The following is a 23,749-nucleotide window of genomic DNA, read 5'->3' on the forward strand; positions in this document are numbered from 1 at the left end:
TTTTTTTCGTTAGCTTTTATAATCGGTACTTATGCAGAAATAATAAGGATTAAATAGATAGAAACCCATTCTTAACACGATGACGGTGAGAGGGGTGGGATATTTTTTATTTATTATTCTGTACTTTCGCCTTACAATTTAATAAACTGCAAAATCTTTTGAATTTAGCATGAAAAATCTTATCTAAAAAAAACAAATAAAGCATGGCCCCGTACTGCTAACAAGAGTTTATTTTAATAGTTGGCACCTTTAATAACACTCGGGCATCACCGGTTAGCCTTGCTTGTACAATATAAGACCTACACTTAATTGTATCTCAAATGTGGGCGAAGGCCAAGCGAAATATGTACAATTGAACCTGAATATGCTGTGTTGTGAACTTTCATTGTGTGTGTTAAACTTAAAACTAAGGATGGGTCGACACAAAACTCTAAGTAGCTATTATCCTCAGTGTTTCTTCTCCTCACCCCGAGGGTGGGGGGGGTGATGGGTCTCTTCTGCCCGGTAACAGGCTCGACGAGTTACACTTAAAGTTAAAGTGCTTTTTTTTTTTTTTTTTAGTTGTTTTTGGGGTTTTTTTTTTTCATTTATTTATTTATTTTGTAACTAAACCAAGTCGTCTAAAGTTTTCGTTACTCAGTTTGAGCGAGTTACTCCCCTTTGCTTGAGAATCTGGTTTTACTCAAGGGAAGTAACTGTGATTGTTGCTGTCATGCTATTCGGATTGAGCCATCATGGCACGTACTTGGGTACGTTTGTTTGGAATTCAACCTAAGAAATAAATTTTGGTAAAACTTGCAGAGAATTCTGTTTTAAGGTTATTGTAAAAAATGGAGCGGAAAATTAAATCTCGTTCCGTTTAAATCTTTTTTTTTTTTTTTTTTTTTTTTGTGCCCCCAAAAAACGAAAGTAATAGAAAGAATTCGACAATCGTATTTTTTATTTAAAAAAAAAAAAAAAATCTTTATAAAAATAAAATTTTAGGTACTTGTACAGCTTAATCAAGACATTAAAAAATGTAAATATGGCTTTCGGGTATGCTTACAATGAATAAACTCCCACAACCTCCCATGTTAAGAACGGCCTTTGGAATAGACACACCCAACCTTGTTAGCACACCCGAAAACCTATGAAATTGACATGTCGATGTGAACGTAAAAATGTACCGAGTTTAAAACGGAACGTAATTTAAATTTCCGTTCAATTTTTACAACAACCGTAAAATGGAGCATTCTCCGTAAGTTTTGCCTAAATTTTTTTAAGTACGTACCTGTTACGGAACGTAAATATTATTCCAAAAAACACAAATTGATTAAGCTTCTTTGTTTTTTGTTTTTTTTTCCATATAAAGAAAATTTGTAAACGATTTAAAGCGATTTTGTGAAATCTGTTGCATTACAAGCCTAATTTCGCAAGTTTTAATTATTGCGGACTTATCTGGCTTTTTTTTTTTTTTTTCTCAAATTCCCTTTTTACTAACTCATAAAATTTGATTTTATCAATTTACATAATTTTTGGCATATGCTATCGAATACGATTTTTTTTTTCTGTATTTTTTAAAGTTAGGTTGAATTAACCTACCTGCACTTGTGTTTTTTTTTTTTTTTTTTTTTTTACTACACTGATTTACTTAAATTTAATTATGATCGTATCGTTTGGGTGTTTTTAGTGTCTATTAAATTATTTAATTAAATTATTTAATATTTCTTTCACTCAAATTCATCAGCAAACCTTAAAGTTTAAAAAAGTTTTAATATGAAAGTTTATAGTGCATTGTTTTTTATTTGCCTCATCACGAGGGCAAAGTTGGATGCAAAGTCTGTTTTTAAAATGAGGAGGGCTGGATTTCCCCCAAAAGTCGCATTCTGACTTGGAACAAAAATAATAATTACCTTAGTCTAGAAGGACTTCTTCTTCACTGACCGAGGATAGAATAGACAGTAGAGCGTCAAAACAGATACGCTTTTTTCTTAGCCAAAAGGCCACATTGATATGTTTCCCCCCTTTATTTACACATATTGGGATCTCTGGACGGCTGTGCACAGCCACCACCATCACCAGCAAAAGTGCATTAAGAATGGTGGTGACTGTAGAAAAATAAATTCAGGAGCACAAAACGTTCATTGTAGGTAGATAGATTTCAACCTGACAAGTAGCAAATTCCCACCCCTTCAGTATAGAAGTTCAGAGATTCCAGAAAACTTTCTACTCTAATAGTCTCTTCCTATAAACAACTAGCCTAGAAATTCATCCCCGCTTCCCTAACATGCAAAAATTTAAATGGGATTGACCTCTGAGGCACAACCACATTAATGTGAAGTTTACATGTCTGGTTATCTAGGACAACTTAGATCTTTCTTTTAGCTTTTTATTCAATAGTATTAAAGCACAAAACTTTCCTTAAACAAAACTCTTTTTATTTAAAAAAAAAATAAAAAATTTATTTAAAAAATTATTTTTATTATTTAAAAAAAAAAAAATTTTAAATGTAATTTTTCTTTTCATTTTTTATTTATTTTTTTTCTTTAGGCAATGGAATTATGTCTTCTATCGGTACTCAAATGGGATTTAATGGCAATTACTCCAAACGATTTTATTGAACTTATACTTAAACGGCTTCCTGTTGAGCCTGTAAGGGCGAACATTGTCAAAAAACACGCACACACGTTTATTGCAATGTGCTGTACAGGTGAGTCTCTCTATAATGTTTTTGCTAATATGTAGACACCATGGCCTAGAAAGAAAATGGCTGCTGAGTTTTATGTAAAAACTGAAACAAAATCCTTACTCTACATATAATTTATAAAGCTTGCTCTGTTCAAAAAAAAAAAATATTTCTTCGTATTGAACAAAATGAACTTCATCTTTTGAACATTTTCATCTCCAATCAGTTGACTGTGAATAACAGTTCAATGCTTATAAATTAGATTTCACACCTCCAAGAATTGGCTATTAACTGATGCTTGGTAGTCCATTAAATCATTTCAGAATTGTCAGACAACTTCATGACAAGTTGAAATAATGCTATTTTTTATTTCACTTTTTTTTTTTTTTTAGTTCACATGAAATCATTATCATAAACAAGACTTGTTGGATGCATTCTAAGAACATGGTGGACATTTTCTTTTTAGGCCGCTATATCTGCAGATTACTTTTATTTTTATTTTTTTTATAAAATGTGTGTTTAAAAAAAACAAGTGTAAGTAACTTCAGATGAAATTGAAATAATTGTTGTTTACTGAAACGAGGTCTTGAAAATTATAATAAAATTCTATTAAAAGTCGCATTGGTTTTCAGGACTTTCTTCCATTTAACCCTGTTACTGCCTCTTAGGATGTGGACCAGATATTAAATTTTTGAATGCAAAAACATTAATCAAACCAAACTGTTTCCTTGTGATACAGTAGAAACTGTCAATCAGTATTTTCAATCCTGGATTCTTAAATTCTACCTGGGATTACAACAAAGCCCTTGGATACACAGTCGTCAATGTTTTCTCTTTTGGTGATAAAATGTGAAGGGAATTTTGATAAAATGATGTGAAAATTGAAATTATGAGGAGTTTAAAATAGACATGTTTAAAGGAAAATCTCGTTTTTGGAGAGTGAGGAAATTGAGAAAAAAAACCCTCGTTTTTTTTTTTTTTTTTTTTTTTTTTTTACAACAGTATGGAGATTGAAACAAAAAATAAAACGTAGAATCATGTATTAGTAAGGATTGCTAGTGTAAACAGTTTCTTCAAAAGTTCAAATAAAATTGGTGTATAGACGATAATGTTTTAAAAAAAATTGACACTAAGAACGGTTTTGGAGTACAAATCTATGTACTTTATCACTAGGGCTATGACAACAGAATATTCTTATTGTTTTGACTCTCGAATGTATATCCGACACAGACAACCGAGAACCACATCACTCTATATAAAAGCATATATGATATCAACAGATACACACTCGAGAGTCCAAACCATGAAAAGAATATGCTGTTGTCATAGCCCTATTTATTGCATAGAAATAAGGAAAAAAAAATGCTTTTAATATTTTTTTTCTTCTTGGGCAATACAAAAAAAAAACATGGCAACAATGATTATTTAATATTTTTAAAATTTAATTATTTCATTTAATATTTTTTTAATTGAATAGTTTTGTTTAATATTTGTTGAAAAATTTAATGTTTGTTCAATTTAAAAAAAAAAAAAAAAAACGGCACAAAACAATTTTTATCACCCATGCACAATTTATCACATTATCTTTACACCTTCAAACTTTACAATTAACCTTATATATATATATATATATATATATATATATATATATATATATATATATACACATACACACACACACACACACACACTTAAGTTCTTTACATCAAGTGGCTTTGTGCCTTGTTTGGAGCAATTTCCAGTATAAAAAAAATAAATAAATAAAACTTGCTGAAGTATTTTCTTGAATTTAAAATTCAAGAAAATACTTCAGCAAGTTTTATTTATTTTTTTTTTTAGCCATTATTAGGAGTTAACATTATTAAATATTTTACATCTACTCTAATAGTTTCTTCCATCAAACTGCCAGACTTTAAAATCCCCCCCCCCACACACACACACAAACGGTTTCTGCTTCCCTGGCATGCAGAAACTTAAATGTAATGTGAACAGACATCTTGCAAGTGGAATGCTATAGCAGAAAAAAAAAAAAAAATTGTATAATGTGAGGTTTTGAACTCCTGCCGGTATAAAACATTGGAACTGAAGGCAACACACCACCAATCTAACAAATATTTTTTTTTCTTTTTTTTTTTTTAACCTGCTTAAATGAGTTAGATATAGATAGATAGTTTTTTTTTAATCTTTCCATGTAAATCTAAAAGTTCAATTAAAATGAATAAACAAAAAATCTTTGCGATTTTATATTAAAATAAAAGAAAATGTTATGGTACATTAAAAAATATTTTTCAGCCATTATTTTTTATTTATTTTATTTTTTTTTTAATTAAAAAAAAAAAAAAAATCAAGAAATGGATAAGTTTTCTCTTCAACATAAACAATACTTCATATACATACAATGATTTGATGTGAAAAGTGGTTTTGTCAGATGTTATTTTATGTGCTGCTAAATTTGAACGAGTTTTTAAAAAGCAGTTTCAGGCTTTTCTAACTTAAAGGTCATCAGATTTTAAAGGCGCTGATTCCAAACCTGTGGGGAGTTTAGCACTTAAAGCATTCCAGTTAGGCAAGATCAACTATAGATACCTTCATCAAGTCTAGAAATGGTCAAACCTATGGGATTTGTGTCTCAGCGTCAGCAAATGTACCTACCTCCCAGTCGCTTCTACACCTAACGTGCACTTTATTTCAAACCAGGCCAATTTCATTCAGGACAAGACAACATAATCTAAGGATTTGTTTTGGTCAGTTTCTCTTTACTCCCTCTGCTCGGTGTATTCAGCAAATAAATCTTACAGTGTACTGATTTGCTACTTGTTTATCACCGCTCTGGTGCTATCTATTTTGGGGGTTTGCTATCGAGCTTCATTCTCCTATATCGTTTTGGATATTAAGCACTTTGAGTGGATTCAAAGATCTGCGACGCGGATGGTCTATGTATTCCACACAGTCTTATGATGACAGGGAAGAGATGTGTCGGAGGGTGCAAAGTCAAGAGGGAAGGGGAGACGGGATAGGTTTTCATAGCCACAGGCCTATGCTTCTGAAACAACCTTTGCCGTGGACGTGCGTCAGAAGCGGAGATGCATCATTGCATTTTTTTGAAAAAAGTGCATCAAGAATGCTGGTGACTATGTAGAAAGATACAATCTGGAACACAAAAAGGTCACTCGCTTTTATGGTATCACCTCCATCTTCGTAGCTCTTCAACTTTGAGAAGCAAAATGCATATCAGCAAAAAAAGATGTGTACCATCAAAGGTGAGAAATGGCTGGTTATGGCCAGCGTGAGATAAGGGGAAAGAAAAACGCATTACGGGTGAGATGGGCATGTTGCCCTGTGGTGGCAGTGAGACTTTTAAGCTGGTGTTGAGACAGCAGGGTTTTGTTAATCTCATGGCAGACAAAATGGAAACGACCATTATTTGGAAAGTAACGCTAATAAATGCCCTTTTGCTAAAACAGAAAAAATGCAGAGTCTGATTTATTTTTGTTTTATTTGCGATGTTACACTCCTCTCCACACCTGTTCTTTCATTCATTCGATTTGTATATTGCAGGAATTACTAATGTACGTTTTTGTTTTCGATTTATTGTAGATTGCAAATTCATGACGTATACCCCATCTATGATCGCAGCTGGGTGTATAGGCGCCGCGATGCAAGGGCTTGTGACTCCTGGAATGGTAGATTCTGAACTTCTTCAAAGGTTATACGAAATTACGAATATTGAAGTGGTGAGCAATTGATCTATACCGTTCCCAATTTCGTTATACGCGTTCACATACTCTTGTTTCACACACACACATTCTTTATGTATGGGGGAGAACTTGAATGCCTACTAGACACTATCCTCGAGTGTCTAAGGTCTCTCTGTACAGGGGTTTGTCAGAACAATCTGGCATGAGGATACTTTTTCCATAGAAGTAAACCCTGACCAAATATTAAAAATCACATAGTATTCGCTGCCCAAATAAGATCTCCTCACTACGGCTACTCCACAGCTTTTCCGAGGAACGGTGCACCTTCTCCAAGTGATATTATCTCAAGTAATAGCATGAAGCTGGATACTCAACCAGACTAGATAAATTCTTGTCCTGGAATCCAGTAAGACCAAGAGACCAACATGAAAGATATACTACAACGTATAAAAATGGTTAATTGGGGAGAGGAAAATTATGTTCTCAATTCTTTACTAACTCAGTGCTTGAGAGATAAAGAACTTAAATGGAACATTCGAATATCTATGTATTTCATATAGAGTTCAAGTGTTAGCCCCAGGTTGTGGGCCCCTTGATTTCTGAGAACTTGGACTGAAGTACAATATTATTTATGTATGCATGTGTACCCCCTCCCCCCCCCCACACACACACGCGCGCATATTCTTTTTTATACTATATTTCTAAATGTTTTTAGATGAGGATTAATAATTCGTATTATTTGAATTATTTGGCTGCTCTCATTTTGAGTGTTATTCGCACAATATTTCAGTTAATGTAATCTCCAACCTTCTTCAGGTGTCTCCGTGTCGAACTGTGAGGGCCGTCTCTGTGTCGAACTTTGAACAGAACCCTTTATTTAATTCGTAGCGGTAGCATACTCTCATTCCGTCAGTTGTGACCAGGCGGAAGTCTGAAGTAATTCACAATTGTATTTTTAGTGTCACCTGCACTCAGGATTGGAAATTCAGCCTACAGAATATAACTTACAACAGATAAGGGTGTCTGAAGATATTGGCTTCCTAAGGCGAAGGTCCTCGATATGACCTTAAACTATATCCAGTGGTGAGGCTCCAGCTTGCGGGCTTTGGGGAGTGTGGAGCCACCCTTTAATTGCCATTGCTCCCAGGTCCACTCTGAACCAGAGTGGTAGTACTGTTAGGATCTCAACTATAGGTTAAATAGAAACCGACTTGAAAACAACAAATATATTCTATTAAAAAATTTTTTTTCTAAATTTTTAGATTCGGCATTAAATAACCCGAAAAGTGTTGATATGCCGTAAAACAACCAACCAATCATAAGGCGAAATGTATCTAACAGTGATGCTTTTTGTTTTTTTACTTCCTTTTGTAAAACTTAATTATGTTCTTCAAAACCAAAAACAACCCACCTTTTCCCCTTTCTCTTTCTATCTCCCCCCACTTCCTGACTCGTTTCCTAACTTAAAATATACCAAGCATTAATACTGTAACCCCTTTTCCTTTTCCCATTGCAAAACTCATTCATGTTCTGCAGGGCAGGGAACAAAAAAGAAATGATAAAATCTCCTATTAAACAACCAAACCAAACACTACAAACTAGCAATTGAAGATACAAAGAGTTTGAAGAATAAAAACTTTTACAAAATAACTGGATGCAACATGAGTATTACTGCCAAAATAACTGGATTTGGCATTAAATAATCCAAAAATGGTTGATATGCTGTTAATCAACCAAACCAAACCAAGTACTTTATCCACTATGCTTTGACCTCCAAGCCCGGACCACACACATAATGCTGTTTGCTTTGATAAGCAAAATATTAAACGGGCTAAAATAGGATTTGTGAAAAGAAATCCAAAAACCTTTTTTATTTCATCCATTTTTATTTTATCTTTTAACACTTTTTTTTATGTTTATTCAATTAAAAAAAAAACATATCTAATTGATAAAAAAAATATTGCAAAGTATTTTTGGGGCATATTACGTTACAAACATCAATACAAAATATGCGATTCGTTTTCTTTGTTTTTCGTTTTATATACTTTTATTTTATTTATTTATTCCAAACATCATTTTAACGATTTTCTTTTTCTTTCTTGTCTTTTAGGATTACCTCCGTGCTTGTCAAGATCATATTGAACAGATCGTATCTTCCAATTTATCTAGTTTAAATCCTGAAGAACAGCAAATCACATCCAAAACACACCCTGTCAAAGAACAACCAACCACACCCACTGGGGTCAATGACATTAATTTTTGAGTGGGTGGTGTGGAGAGTCTCTCCATTAATTAACCCCTCCTAACCCCCTTGCCCCCCATCTTAAAACTGAAAGGTTACTAAATATTATTATAATATCTGTATTTGTATTTATCTATCATGCATATACATATATATATATATATTTATATATATATTAAAAACACGAAAAAAAAAACAAAAACAAAAAAAATTCGAAGTCACTAAACCATAGATGTCTTCAGCATATATAGATATAACCTTATTCAGTTTTTTAAATAAATACTTCGGTTCATATAGTGGCACAGCTGACATAAAAAAAAATGGTTTTTCTTTGGTTTCTCAGCTCAAATGACCTTCTCTTTGGCCTTTAAACTGTGATTCTAGCCAGAAATGTAAGTTTAAAGGTCTCAAAATTAATTTTACTGATTTTACAGCTTTCGTCTGTATTTCCTAGCCGTAAAGTTTAGGTTCATTTATGCCTTCAAACGGAACAAGAACCATGTTTTTTTGTCGTGTCACAGCTACACCAATATCTCTGTCCCCTATTAAAGATTTTTTTTTTTTTTTTCCCCCCGGAAAAGAAATATTTCGGTTTGTATGAGGGCAGATTTAAATGAAATGTTGGAAATGAAGAAATCGAAGAGATGGAGATCTGGATAATTTACGAACACCCAATGCAATCAGCTTTAAGTTGGCTTTATTTTCGAGAAACCAATTGGCGGTCGTTGAAGATGCGGGTGTCTTCGATGGCAAGAGAAAAGGAAGAAATCCGAAAAATGTCTGTATGTACGATAACTGGCTGTGAAACATTTTCCCAAGGACAACAAACTGAAACAGTTTTATTTTATTATTTTAAATTTGGATGACTTCAGACCTTCCACCCGCACACATAATGAAAAATTTTTTCTTCCAAAAGAAATGACAGCAGAAGCTTCCATTGTTTAAAATGGTGACAGGAATGTACGAAAAAAAAAATTTTTTTTTAACATTTTAACCGATTTGAATCCATGTAAAAGAAAAAAAGGATCTGTTAGGGAGGGGGGGGAATGATTAAAAAAAAAAAGGTTATTTAATTGTCTGCCACATTATTATTATAATTATCATTTACTTATAATTTTTACTTTTTTTTTTTTTATAACTGATGTTCGTGTAAGTTAACAAAAAAAATTTTTTTTTTTTTTCAATTTTTTATTTTTATTTATTTTATTTTAATTTTTTTTTTTTTTGAAAATGTTAAACTTTTCTCTTTTTGAAAAACTTCTTTTTTTTTTCTGGAGGAAACAATGCCGTTTGCTTTGATAAGCAAAATACTAAACGGGCTAAAATAGGATTTGTGAAAAAAATCCAAAAACCTTTTTATTTCATCTATTTTATTTTTTAACTTTCTTTTTTTTTTTTTTTTTTTTTTTTTTTTAATGTTTATTTAATTAAAAAAACAAACAAAACAAGCAAAAAAAAATAACTGATAAAAAATATTGCAAAGTATTTTTGGGGCGTATTATGTTACGAGCACCAATACAAAATATGTGATTCATTTTTTTTCTCTTTTTTTTTTTTTTTTTTTTTTTTTTTTTTTTTTTTTAATTCCTGTATAATTCTTTTGATAAAAATATGAAACAGGAATTTTATTACCGAAGAAAAAAAAAACAACAAAAAAATTAAAAACAAAACAGACATTGAATTTTGTGTAACACAAAACTTTGAACATTGTTTTTTTTTTTTTTTTTTTTTTTTTTTCGATGTATGACAGTGATTGAAATTTTGATTTATATAAAAAAACAAAAAAATTTGAAATCTGTTTTCTTTTTTTATTTGTAAATTTTGATTTAATTTATTTAAATTTTTGGGTGGACCTGAAGAATCTTGTTTCCCTCCTTTTTTTTTTTTTTTTTTTTAAGCAGATTATTATTAAATGGACAAATTAAAAAAATAAAGTGACCAACCAAGAAATCAACTAGGCTCTTTGAAAAACTTGCAAACAGGACTTCATATTAAACAATCAGACCACTGGAAATCCTACAGAATTAATGTCCATTTCAGATAATACACCCTTTGGTCAGTAAACGTTTTATGTCCACTGATTAAACAGCCCATGATTTACAAGTGATTCTGTATGGCCTACCTCCCTATAACAGGAATATATACAGTGGGGAAAATAAGTCTTGGACACATCCCATTATTCTTTATTTAACACATTTTATGCAGCGAATGACACGAAAATTTAACAAGAAATAGTTACTAACTTAACAATAACAAATAATTTTAGAAATTGGAACCTTTTAATGCATAACAAAAATTATATAATAAAAACGAGAATAGCCTGGAAAAAAAGTGTTGGACACATTGTTTTAAATTATATTTTATTATCATTTTTTGTAAATAATGCTGACAATTGTAATTTGTATTTTTATTTTCCGACACTATTATAAGTTTTAAAAGTTTCTTAATTGTTGTAGACCATACTCTAGGTCGTTGGAAAGTATTGAAACACGTTAGTCACCAGTAAGTCATCATGCGTGAAGGTTCTCAGGATGAGTAAACGTAAAAACTCTCTCAAGTCGTCCGTGATTAGATTATTGCCGAGCACAAGAATGGAATTGGTTTTCGGCGTATATCTGCTCAATTCAAAATCCCTGTAAGCACCATAGGAAACCTTATTAGGAAATGGAAGGTGCATGACTCAACCCTGAACCGTCCGCACACCGGAGCTCCTCGCAAGATATCGGATTGAGCAGTGAGAAAAATTGTATAAAAAGTTCAGCAGCAACCGAGAACCACACGAGACGAACTTCAGAAATATTTGGAAGAAGCAGGGATAGTAGTAACGAAACCAGTGATTAGTAATATACTCTGATGCAAGAGTCTTAAATCGCGTACACCTCAAAAGACACCATTACTAAAAAATGTCATGTTAATGCTCATCTGGATTTTGCAAGAGACCACTTATTGAAAAAAGGTGATTACTGGAAGAATGTGATCTGGTCCGATGAGACGAAAGTGGAACTTTTCAGCATTAACTCTGTACGTCGAGTATGGAGAAGAGATGGCACAGCGCACGATCCCAAGGACACCCTCCCCACTGTAAAGTTTGGTGGTAGAAATGTCATGCTCTGGGGATGCTTCTCTTCAAATGGTACTGGACCACTTCATATTATAGATGAAAAGATGAATGCAGCCAAATATCGAGAAATTCTTGAAAATAATCTCTTGCCTGCTTCCAATGCGTTAGGTATGCGACAGGGATGGATCTTTCAACAAGATAATGATCCCAAATATACTGCTAAAATAACCTCCGATTGGTTCGTACAGAACAAAATAGATGTTCTTAAGTGACCCAGTCAATCCCCAAACTTAAATCCTATAGAAAATCTATGGAGAGAGCTCAAAATCATGGTCCACAAGCGAGATCCACATAATATTCAGGATTTGAAGAAAGTATGTGTTGAAGAGTGGGCAAAAATCTCGCCTGAACGTTGTCACAAATTAGTTTCGTCGTATAGAAAACGTCTCGAAGCTGTAATAGCCAATAAGGGGTTTTCAACTAAATATTAGATCAAATTGTGTTAGTGTGTCCAATACTTTTTTTCCGGCTATTCTCGTTTTTATTATATAATTTTTGTTCTGCATTAAAAGGTTCCAATTTCTAAAGTTATTTGTTATTGTTTAATTAGTAACTACTTTTTGTTAAATTTTCGTGTCATTCGCTGCATAAAATATGTGTTAAATAAAGATTAATGGGATGTGTCCAAGACTTATTTTCCCCACTGTATATATGTCACCCACATACAGTACTGTTTTGTTGTATCACAACTCACCAATGCGGCTAGACTAGCACCTTTCCCAAGCCAAGGATTGAGCCTAGAACTATCGCGTTGATAGCTGGCAGTTCTACTCATCTATCTACCCGCGAGAGTGGTGCCCATAAGTGACCTCAACAAATGTCTATTTCAAACAAACCTTAGTCCATCACTTTTATAATGCTCAAACTGCTTGTTTACAAACAAACAGCGAGCCTCACATTGTCATCCACAGAAAGACTGTATCACAGTTCTTCAGTGTGGCTAGAATAGTATCAATCCCAAGCCTAGGATTGAACCAACAACCATCGAGTTTTTAGTCAGTAGCACTATCCATCAGGCCACTGGGATAGACACCGTCAGCAATGATATCTTTGTGTTTTTATGCAAACATTGACCGCCACTCCCACAGTGCTCCATTTGTTTATTTCCAAAGAGCTTTGCATTATGCTAAAGCAGTAGCAGGAGATATCAATTACCAAGAGTGCTTGACCCAAGAAAGGGAGACTATATACACACACACACGTTACTATAATTATATTTTAATACCTACAGACACTAGTGTATCATCTTTTTGGGAATCATCAGTGCAAAGAGTTTTGATTAGAGCCAGTCGGGAGATTTAAACAGAGCCATTTCTGACACTATTAGTAAGAAACAAACCGCAGAGCTAATGTTCCTATTTACAATGCCTCCCCACGGGGCAGTTAGACACCAGGGTCGTTTTTTAACGTGGAGAAAAGGAACAAAAATAAAAATTGTCTCAGTCGTGAAGGATTTCTCCTCCACCGACAGAGACAAGAAATTGAAATGCAGCATCCGAAGAACAGATACTACACTTTGATCTTTTTTATATATTTTATTGCTTTTAAAAATTTTGAAAATACAATTAAGTAAAAAAAAACAAAAGATTTTTAAACAACAAAATTAGGCACAAGGGGAGGGGAGGGGAAGGGTTCAGGGTCTTTGTGACTAAAGTGATTAAAAGTAATAAATGTAGACTTTGGAGTCTTACTCTTGACTGGCAACATTTACCAAAATACCTCATTCACTCTATGAAGGCCAATGTTAACCATGAGAAATGCAGTTGAAATTAACATTTATATAAAACATAAATATTTACACGGCGAAAGGAATCTTATGATTATAACATGATCTGTGCATGTGAGCTGAAGTGACCGACTTATTTCAACTGAGTGCTCAGCAATAAGAAGCAAGTTTTAAAGGGGCTGACATAATCTATATTTCTATAAAGTTAAAATTGTCTCTGTGTGTGTGTACATTTCCCTACCAAACTGACAATTTTCATTCTACAGGCTCGAGATTTCACGTAAGGGGTATTGAGATTTGAGAAAGTCTTCTTAATCGGTTGGTGGCCAGAAATTTGGCTGTCAAAGTTAAATGATTGGACCTTTTAAAACTCTACCAAACTCCTCTGCTAATTTTGGGTCAGAACACTTGAAATTTTAAATGTAGGTTACTTGGACATAGATCAAACTTTTTTAATTTGATTTGAGCCTAAAACAAATGTTAAATGGTTAAAAAAAAAAAAAAAAAATAATAATAATTAACCTCTAACAAATTATGCAGCCAATTTTTGGTCTAAACATTTGAAATTTTACATAAAGTTATTCAGACATAGGGCAATATTTTTAATCGGTTTTTGGCCAAAGATTTGGCTGCCAAGAGATCAAACTTTAAAAGATTTGACCTTTGCGGTCTCTAGCAAACTATTCAGCCAATTTTGGGTCTAAACATTTGAAATTTTACATAAAGGGTATTCAGACATGCAGCAAGCTTTTTAATTAGATTTTGGACAAAAATTTGGCTGCCAAGAGTTTAAACTTGAAGGAGTTGACTTTTGCAGACTCAACCAAACTCCTGCACCAATTTTGGGTCTAAAGAGGATATGTATATCGAGGGGGGGGGTTGCAAGTAAAACGAGTTCATCAGAGCACATTTCCTTAAAATATTTGAAAAACAGGCGCAGTGATGCAACATTGTGGTGATGGGACAGGGGCTGGAGCTTAGTTGAAAAAGTGGGACCGATTAGATTGACAACTCTTTTGGGGGGGGGGGCATATCTAAGAGGGAAAAACTAGTGGTAGGGCTGATATAGCAACAATACTCCATGCATGGGCGAATGGTGGCCTTGTAGAGGTACCAGATACTCTCAGGTGTGAGTAGTCTTCTAGCTCAATAGAGGGAACCCACCTTCTTTGTACTAGTCTTTACAATGTCTTCTGTATTTGTTCCAGTTCATATTGCCCGCAAATGTTAGGCCGAGGAGTTTGACGGTAGAATTCTCAGGTAGGGTGTTTTTTGTTTTTTTTGTCGTGAATATAGGCTGATGGAGAGGCGTCTTGTAATTGTTAAGAGAGCAGCTTTTCAATTCCAATATTTTTTCTTGATTCTTACTAAATTCCCGATTCCAATGCAGTTACCGATTCCGGTCCTTTATAAATCTCTTAAATATTTAACTATAAAAAATGGCTATTTTGTCCCGATTACTGTAAAAACACATGTTAGGGGTACATTTTTTTTTTTTTTTTTTTTTAAGCATAGAAACACACTTGTTTTATTACTTCCAGCAGTAGATTAAAAAAAAACAACATAATTTCGATATTTTTTTTTTTTTCTGATTCCAATACAATTCCCAATTCCGATTTTTTTTAATTTTTTTTTTTTTTTTTTTTTTTTTTATATCTCTGAATATTTTAACCATAAAATGGTTATTTTTATCCCGATTACCGTAAAAACACGTCTTAGAGTGCATATACAGTAACGTCCAAAACTAAGGGACAAAATTTTAAAACCTAATATTTGTTAGAAATAATAACAGTGAAAAGCTTAAATTTTTCATAACTGGTAGTCGTTATCATCCAAACTAAAATTTGAATCATTTGCAAAGGATAGAAAAAGAATTATAACAATATAAGGTTTTCAAATTTTGTCCCTTAGTTTTTGGACACTACTGTAATTTCATTTATCACATGCTAAATGTACATACATTTTCTCAAACGTAAAAACACATTTGTGACGGGGAGGGGGGTGATCTATAGATTTTAGTTTTACTGGAAGTTTAAGTCGATAAATATTTATTACTACCAACCAGTGGAAGACTTTTTTCTTTTTTTTATAAAAACAATAATTAAAGGAATCGTTTTTAGCATCGGAAAATTTAGAAATTGAGAAACATTAATGATTATTGATAAGAGCATAACATACACACGTCCATTTTTATTTTTTTAAATTTTATTTATTTATTTTTTATTTTTTTTTACACAGGCATCACCACATTATCAAGGCCAAGAGCCACTCAAGGATAAGGGTTAAAGAGTGTACAGTAGAAATTGGACAATATAGTAATCATTAGTAATGAAAATTCGGTAAATTTGTTAACTTATATGGAACGGCTCACCAAGAACTTATTTACGTTAGACTTGAAGACAACCATATTGTAGTCAGCAGGAAAACGGAAGATAATTCCACAGGCGTGCAGTTCTAAGAAAGAAGCTTTGTTCATGGAATCTACGTTTAGGTTTAGGTACAGATAAAGAGTGGGGGGAATTATTGATAGTGTTTTCAGCTAGACGGGTGTTTCTTGTAAAAGTTTGGCGAGGGGGGACCATAGATTGAAACTCAGTTGAACACTTTCCATGAAAATAACGATACATCAGAGACAAACTCAACATCTCTGTGAGATAGAGGTTGCAGGGAAGAGAAAAGGACACCTCCTACGAGGCTACGTAGTCTATTTTGAACTCTATCAAGGCAGGACAAGTTCTTTCTAGCAGCGCCTGCCCAGATGTGGCAACAGTATTCCATCCTTGGACGTACCTGGCTCTTATATAGATAGAGAATTGCATCAGCAGTGAGATATCTACTGGATCGATAGAAAGATCCCACCATTTTTCCAGTGGCCCTGGCAACAGGTTTGATGTACATGTTCCATTTAAGATCAGGAGTAATTGTCAAGCCCAGAAGCTTGTCAAAACTTGAGGCCTCCTGAAGACGATAGCCATTCATTTCAATTGATGCCAGATGTGTATTGTATAGCATAAACATGTTGGAATTCTGCCCAGTTACCGGTGGTGTTTTCATCTTTCACAAGCGAATTGGGGATTTCACGATTACAAGTGAATCTATTTCTTGACTTATTTTTTCAGGCAGATCAGAATAGACAGTGAAATCAACCTACACACAAAGGAACAAAACAAAACGTAGATAAAATAATCTATTTCGTCAGGCATATGTGTAGAGGGTGGAACGATGAAATTGTCGCTATAGAAAAGACATGATTCCATTTCCGTTTGATGAAAACTGGTTTTCTTTCTTTTTTTGTTTTTGTTGTTGCAAGCAATCTATTAGTTAGCCAGTTGTGCCCAAATCCCAAGAGCGATAGGAGCCTTCTATCATGTCTGAAAGTGACACAATGTTCAACGAGCGAGATCGGAGATGCGCCGCTGTACAACTCATGCTCTCTACTGATCCAAGTTATGACAACAGGACCATTGCCAGCACCCTCAAAATTCAGCGCTGGATTAACATGAATAACAGTGATGAAAACAAAGTTTTCAGCCACAGTTATGTGTTTGGTGTGGTTTCAAGTGAGGACCACATCATGCCACTTCACATCGTCGAAGTCGGTTTAAAAGTCAACACGAAAGTGTACCTGGATGTATTGAAGAGTGTGGTGATCCCCTGGAGCAATCAGGTGGCCGCTGGCAGACCCTGTTTGTGGCAGCAGGACTCAACGCTGGCCCACAAGTTCAAAGAGACCCATGCTTGGCTTTAGAAGGAGTACTACGATTTTGTACCCTTCTCTAACTGACCCCTCCTCCCCCGACCTGATCATTGCCATCTGCCAAGTATTCGCCGAGCTCGCGCCGGTGCTTGTAGAAAAGGTATGTTCTCAGTTCCGGGCTCGTATCAAAGCAGTGATTGAGGCTGAAGGCAGCTACATTGAATAGATGCCAGCTCTACTATATAAGGAAGTTATCTGAATTGATTTTTTTCAATAAAAGTTTTAAAATAAAGCTGTAGTGTTGTTTTCTTTAGGGCGACACTTTTATCGTTCCACTCTGTATATTGTGTTCTTAAAAATAAAGGTTTTACTTTGTCGATTACTTCGATTGTTGTATTTGATTTTTTTTTCTCTTTAAAGGAAAGGGAATATTTACTCCCTTCATACGTCACATATATTCTTCTTGTAACTCCAAACACCGTTGCTAGCATTTAGTAAGATACATGTTTTACGTTGCATCACACAGTCCCAGTAACATATCAAAACCCATTTTGTTTTACCTCTGTAACAAATAATATACTATTTCATTTATATTTCAAAGTTTATAAAACAGTGATATTACCTGCTCTGCTATATTCGGTAGAAACCTACACACTGCACAGGGACCACATAAAGAGGTTGGAAGCAATACAACAGCGCCACCTAAGAAAAATTATGAAAATTAAATGGAACGATCTTATACCAAATGTTGACGTACTCAACACAACAGACATGGACAGCATAAAAAACGTACTCGTTATCACACAACTGCCATGTGGCCAGAATGAAAAACAATCACATCCCCAAAATCCTAATATATGGAGATTGGAAATTGGGTACAGAAAGGTTAGTGGGCAGAAGCTCTGTTACAAGGATGTGACAAAGCGCCACCTAAAGGCAATAAATATAAGCACAAAAAACTTTCCGCACTGAGCGTGGAATGCTACAACAGCATAGAATAAAGTACTGAGACCCTAAATAGTCATCTTCAGCTATGAAGGGCTGCGCGATGATTTCATTTAGTTTTATTTTCAAACTAGCGGGGGTGGGGTACCTGGCGTTGCCCGGGTGTTTAAAGGTGTAAAAGAAAAAAAAAAGTTTTAGTAGGAAGGTAGGCTTGAACCCCAAAATCTTGACGCGAAGGTGGAAACGAAATGGAAAAAAAACCCTGAGACCTAACCATCTCGCCCACGAGGGGAGAGGAAGTGATAAGTATCGTAAGTTAACGTTTATAAAGTAAAATTGACAGGTGCGAGAAAGTTAGGTCGCGTGATGTTTGACCTTGAAACATGACGCGGCTGCAAGCCAGTTTTCACTTATTTTTTATACTGGAAAGCGTAACGAAAAGGCGGTGATCAAAAGAAATCTCGAAAATAGCGTGTTAACGCTGGGCAAATGAAAGAGACACGCCCCCCTGGTCATAACTCGTAGATATTATGATTTAGACATTATATAAAAAGTTTTAAAAAGGAGTGAGACGACCGAGAAGCCCGGCGAAAAAAGCCTTTAGTGGATATACACAAAAATGCACACACCCACACACACACACACACACACGCACACACACACACACACACACACACACTAACACACATTTTCACTTTTATATATATATATATATATATATATATACATATATATAGACTAGCGGGGGTAACAGGCGTTGCCCAGGTGTTTGTAGGTGTGTGTGTTAGGGGGGGGGGGGGTAAAGCAGAACAAAAACGAAACTTAACCCTGTTTAAATATTTAAAAAAAAAACGATAAAAAACAGCGATTTTAAAAATGGAAAAAAGGGTGGCAGGTAGTCTAGAACCCGGAGCCTTGATGCCAATAGGCTGAGCCTGAACACCTGCGATACGGCGACAGTATCAATGTAAGTGTGATTAAAACGTGAATGTCAAACATCACGCTATTCCGCAGTTTTTAATGAGGTCAAATCGTTTTACTGCGAGATAGTTGACGGTGATGCTTACATCCGGTTCGAATCGAGTTTCGCTGTTTCTATACTGAAAAGTGAAAGCAACACGCGTCGCGTCGTTGCCCGGGTGTTTGGAGGTGTGTGTGTTGTGTGTTTGGAGGGGGGGAGGGTAAATCAGAACAGAAAGGAAACTTAATCCTGTTCAAATATTAAAAAATGATGTTAAACTTGTTAAAAAATATAACCAAAAAACAGCGATTTTAAAAATAGAAAAAAATTTAAGGGCGGTAGGCTCGAGCCGGAGCCTTGAGGCCAATAGGCTGAGCCTGAACACCTGCGCTACAGCGACAGTAGCAATGTAAAACCGATTAAAAAATGAAAAACATGACGCTATTCCGCAGTTTTTAATGAGGTCAAATCCTTTTACTGCGGGATAGTTGTTTAGAGTTTGTCTGGCCGATCGAATTCGGTTTCGCTTTTTTTATACCGAAAAGCGAAAGCAACATGCGGCGATCCAAAAATGTAGAATATTTAGCGTTTCAAAGTTGCGCTAATTAAATAGACAGGCGGGTTTGTCTTCCTTTCTTCGAGTTGACAAATACGGTGACCTAAAACCGCCATAATTAATCTCCTCTTTCTATTTCTGACATGTGTTGGCTGTCAACAAAAGTTAGTCAATATAGATCACCGTACTTGAAAAATGATGACTTTCACTCATAAGTAAGTTTAGTTTTATAAACAACCCCCTCGACAAATTGTCATTTTTTTTATTCTCTTAAAGAAATACATGAGTTTTTGATTTTAAATATTTTATTTCTTCTTTATGGCATGATTTTTTTTTAATATCTAAAATACAACAACATTGAATGAAATCGAAAAATTGATGTAAGAGTCCAATATTTACTGAACAATATTATCAAAATATGAGGTTCCACTTAAAAAAAAAAAATCAACGTGTTTTTTTTTTTTAAAGATTTTAAACTTTTGACTTTACAGGTAAATTTGCCCATAACTATCATTTTTTTTTAATTAGATTATTTTATTTACTGATTTTCTTTTTACCTTCAATTTGTGATATATAAATCTTAAGTGAGAAAATCAATTATTTTCATTTTAATAGACATTTTAAAATGGGGCGGGGAGGGGGGGTGAATAAAAAAAACGTTTGTCTAGAAAGGTTTTACATTTTAGACTTACAGGTACATTTTAGACTTTGGACTTTACAGGTAAATTTCCAAAAAACACTTCTTTTTTTTGTTGTTTTAATTTACAATATATTATTTATTGATCTTTTATCTTTAATTTATGATATATAAAACTTTGGTGAGTAAATCAATTATTAAAATTTTAATAGACATTTTAAAATGGAGGGTGAATTAAAAAAAATAAGTTTGTCTAAAATATTATATTCGATTTATTGGAAAGAGCATAAAATATTACATTAAACCTGCAAATATCGTAAAAATTGAACAAATAGAAAAATTTTGATAGATTTTTAAAGTGAAAAAATTGAAAAAATTTAACTCGTAAAATTCAATTGATTTCATTACGTAGAAAAAATGAAAATGGCTGCATGCACTTTGTAAACACTTTTTTTTTAAATATAAAATCATATTTCTATTATTTAAAAAAAAACTGTAATAGTTTATTTTGGAAGTATATTCCATAAAGAAATTAAACAACCGACTTTAAAAAGAGAAATTACGAGTTTTTTTTTTTTTTTTTAATATTTTATTCGCAGTTTTGTGTTAAGGGTGTCATAATTTCTTCCAAAATTCTGACACACCTAACACATTACCGTTTTGTGATAAAAATATTAATTAATCTACGGACATAGATATACTTTATTTACATATTCAGGTAAAAGAGAAAGAAAAGGAAGATATATATATATATATATATATATATATATATATATATATATATATATATATATATATATATATGTTTTTGTTTTTGTGATACGTTTTGAATGAATTTAATTATTTATGAAAGTGCATTTTTTTTTACCTAAATGCGAGTTGGGAATAATTTTCCCTTTAACCAATTTGGTACCCCCACATGGAGAGCGGCACATACATACATATATATATATATATATATATATATATATATATATATATATATATATATATATATATTTTAAATATAATTATCCACTGACACATGTTTCGTCGTCTACGACTCATCAGAGTGATTGAATCTAGCAAGATTCGAAATCGGGACCCCGCGGTAATGAGCCTGAACACTTTATCCGCGCGTTTATCTCACAGATTGCTTGGATGAATCGCGATTTACTTAGATATGGTTTGTTTTTATTTTTGTTTTTGCAATACGCTTTGGATGAATTCAATTATTTACGAAAGTGCATTTTTACCTAAATGCGAATTGGGAATAATTTTCCTTTTAACCAGTTTGGTACCCCCACATGAAGAGCGGCATATATATTGTCTTTTAAAAAATATAATTATCCACTGATACATGTTTCGTCGTCTATGACTCATCAGAGTGACTGAATCTAGCGAGATTCGAAATCGGGACCCCACGGTAAGAGTGAGTGTGTGTGAGAGAGAGAAAGAGAGAGAGAGAGAGAGAGAGAACAGAATTAATTAATTATTTTAAGTGAAACTTATCTCGTGTATTTTCGTTTCTTTTTCTTTTTTTTTTTTTTCGAAACTCCATTCTCATATTTGTTTTTGAAGTTATATTTAATTCGCAGCGCTACAGATAACAGTTTTCTTTGGTTCTGTTACTTTTTGACCCGGTAATTCCAGGCTGTTGACATGTAATTGACCCCCCCCCCCTCAAAAAAAAAAAAAAAGAAAGAAAATCTTATTTGTACTTTTTCGTGGACATCATGGGAGCAAAGGATAAAATATTAATCTCGACGTTCTATGCAGCTTATGCACGAAAACGCAATCCAAACCAAAAAATAAGCGATTGATCTAATATATAGGTACCGCCAAAACTCGGGGGGGGGGTCAGTACTTTTTGACGGACCGTCTTTTTAAAAATCTACCAAAAATCAGATAATTATCCGATCAATACGAAATTTTCAGCGATTATTAGGAGAAGAATGAACTTTATAACAGTGTACTTATTTTTCATAAACGATATTTATATATATATATTTTTTTTTTTTTTTGCTTACAAACCCCCCCCCCCCTTATTTTGAAGTGGGAACAAATATGCTTAAAATAATCATCTGAAACTGAACAAAACATTTTGTGTTGTTGTAAGGGATAGAATTATAGATTGAAAAAAAAAAAAAAATTGTTTGCATACCTTATTTTGACGTCTGAATATCAGAACTTCGATTGTGCTTAATTATCCCGCTTTTGAGTTTTGAAGTGTGAAATTCGGTGAATATGTTAAGTAAAATAATTAATTTAAGTTAAGCAAAACAAAAAAAAATTTTTTTTTAATATTTATACGAAAAAAGCCATTTTAAAATTTTTGATAAATAAATTAACAATTTTTTTTTAGCGAGCCGAATAATGCATGACCATTATTAAACAGGGCATGCTTTGAATAATCGATACAAAAAAAAAATTCGATAAATATTGTGCCCTTTGTGTTAAAAATAGCATCATTTTTTTCGATCCCGTTTGAAAACGTTTGCCGCCTTTCGACTACGGTGGACCAAACGCGCTGAAATAATTTTTTTTAATTCTGCTTTAAATTGCCCCCCCCCCATTTTGGGGAGCCTGGCCCCCACACACATACACATTAAAAACCAAACTCATACAAATGGTCACCCATCTGGTACTGGCCAGCCTCAGCTTAATAATACATTGAAATTTTCATCACTGAAAAATAAGTTTTTTTGGCCTGTTTGGTCTTCCATAGTTTTCTTCTTATAAAACGCAAACGTAAACAGAGTCGATCTAGACTCTACATTGACGCGAAATATCTAGTTACCTATATGAATAAGTGGAATTATTTGAAATTCAGGTACTTATATTATAATATTTTTGCATATTCTCTTATAAAATCATCCTAAATCTTAGTTAGACAATAAATAAATAAATTAATTATTTCAAAACGCCCTTTTTTTTTTTAATATTTAAGTACGTTTTTTGTGCAAGACAAAAAATGTCAATTGTTAACTTTTTGCGAAAATTTAACATTTAAAATTTAATTAAAAATAGTAGAAAAAGTTTTACATTATTCTGTTTTCTATATGATAAAATTCAGGGTTTTATCTTTCTGGAAAAAAAAAGTTACTCAGAAATAATGGATTTTAATAAATGTAATTTAGTTTTAAAAAACAACAACAACTTGATTTTGCGGCCATTTTTGGCGGTGCCTAATCTAATATATATATAAGGCTATATGTCTCTCTGTCTATCCGTCTCTCTGTCTGTTTCCTATTTTCAAACTTAATTTCTTTTGAAATTAAAAGTATCAGCGTGGCGCTAGGGGCCTCAAATGATTGGATTTTTTAAGGGCTATTCTTTAATGGTTCTTTAATGATTCTTTAATGGTTCTTTAATGGTTAAAATAGTTATTTTTTAAGGGGGTCAAAAATGGGTCAAAATTTAAAATAAAAATCGTTATACATTTTGTACATTCATCTTAATTTATTTTTAATCTTTAATCAGTTCATATCACGTTGTCACGTAGTGATAACGTCACCAGCT

At 33.3% G+C, this 23,749-nt stretch overlaps 1 protein-coding gene across 1 annotated transcript in view; it reads left to right on the forward strand.

Annotated features, from left to right (window-relative positions):
• LOC145263114 (G1/S-specific cyclin-D2-like) overlaps window positions 1-8,777 on the forward strand; it is a 43,963-nt gene extending 35,186 nt beyond the window's left edge. Inside the window, exons 3-5 of the mRNA XM_080120057.1 lie at window positions 2,530-2,689; window positions 6,263-6,399; window positions 8,474-8,777. Coding sequence (XP_079976183.1) covers window positions 2,530-2,689; window positions 6,263-6,399; window positions 8,474-8,626 — 450 coding nt within the window. The 3' untranslated portion in view covers window positions 8,627-8,777. The remainder of the gene's footprint in view (window positions 1-2,529; window positions 2,690-6,262; window positions 6,400-8,473) is intronic.
• Window positions 8,778-23,749: the final 14,972 nt, after the last annotated feature.

This window comes from Euprymna scolopes, chromosome 38, assembly GCF_053919585.1.
Source record: "Euprymna scolopes isolate OS-2025 chromosome 38, ASM5391958v1, whole genome shotgun sequence".
NCBI lineage: Eukaryota > Metazoa > Mollusca > Cephalopoda > Sepiida > Sepiolidae > Euprymna > Euprymna scolopes.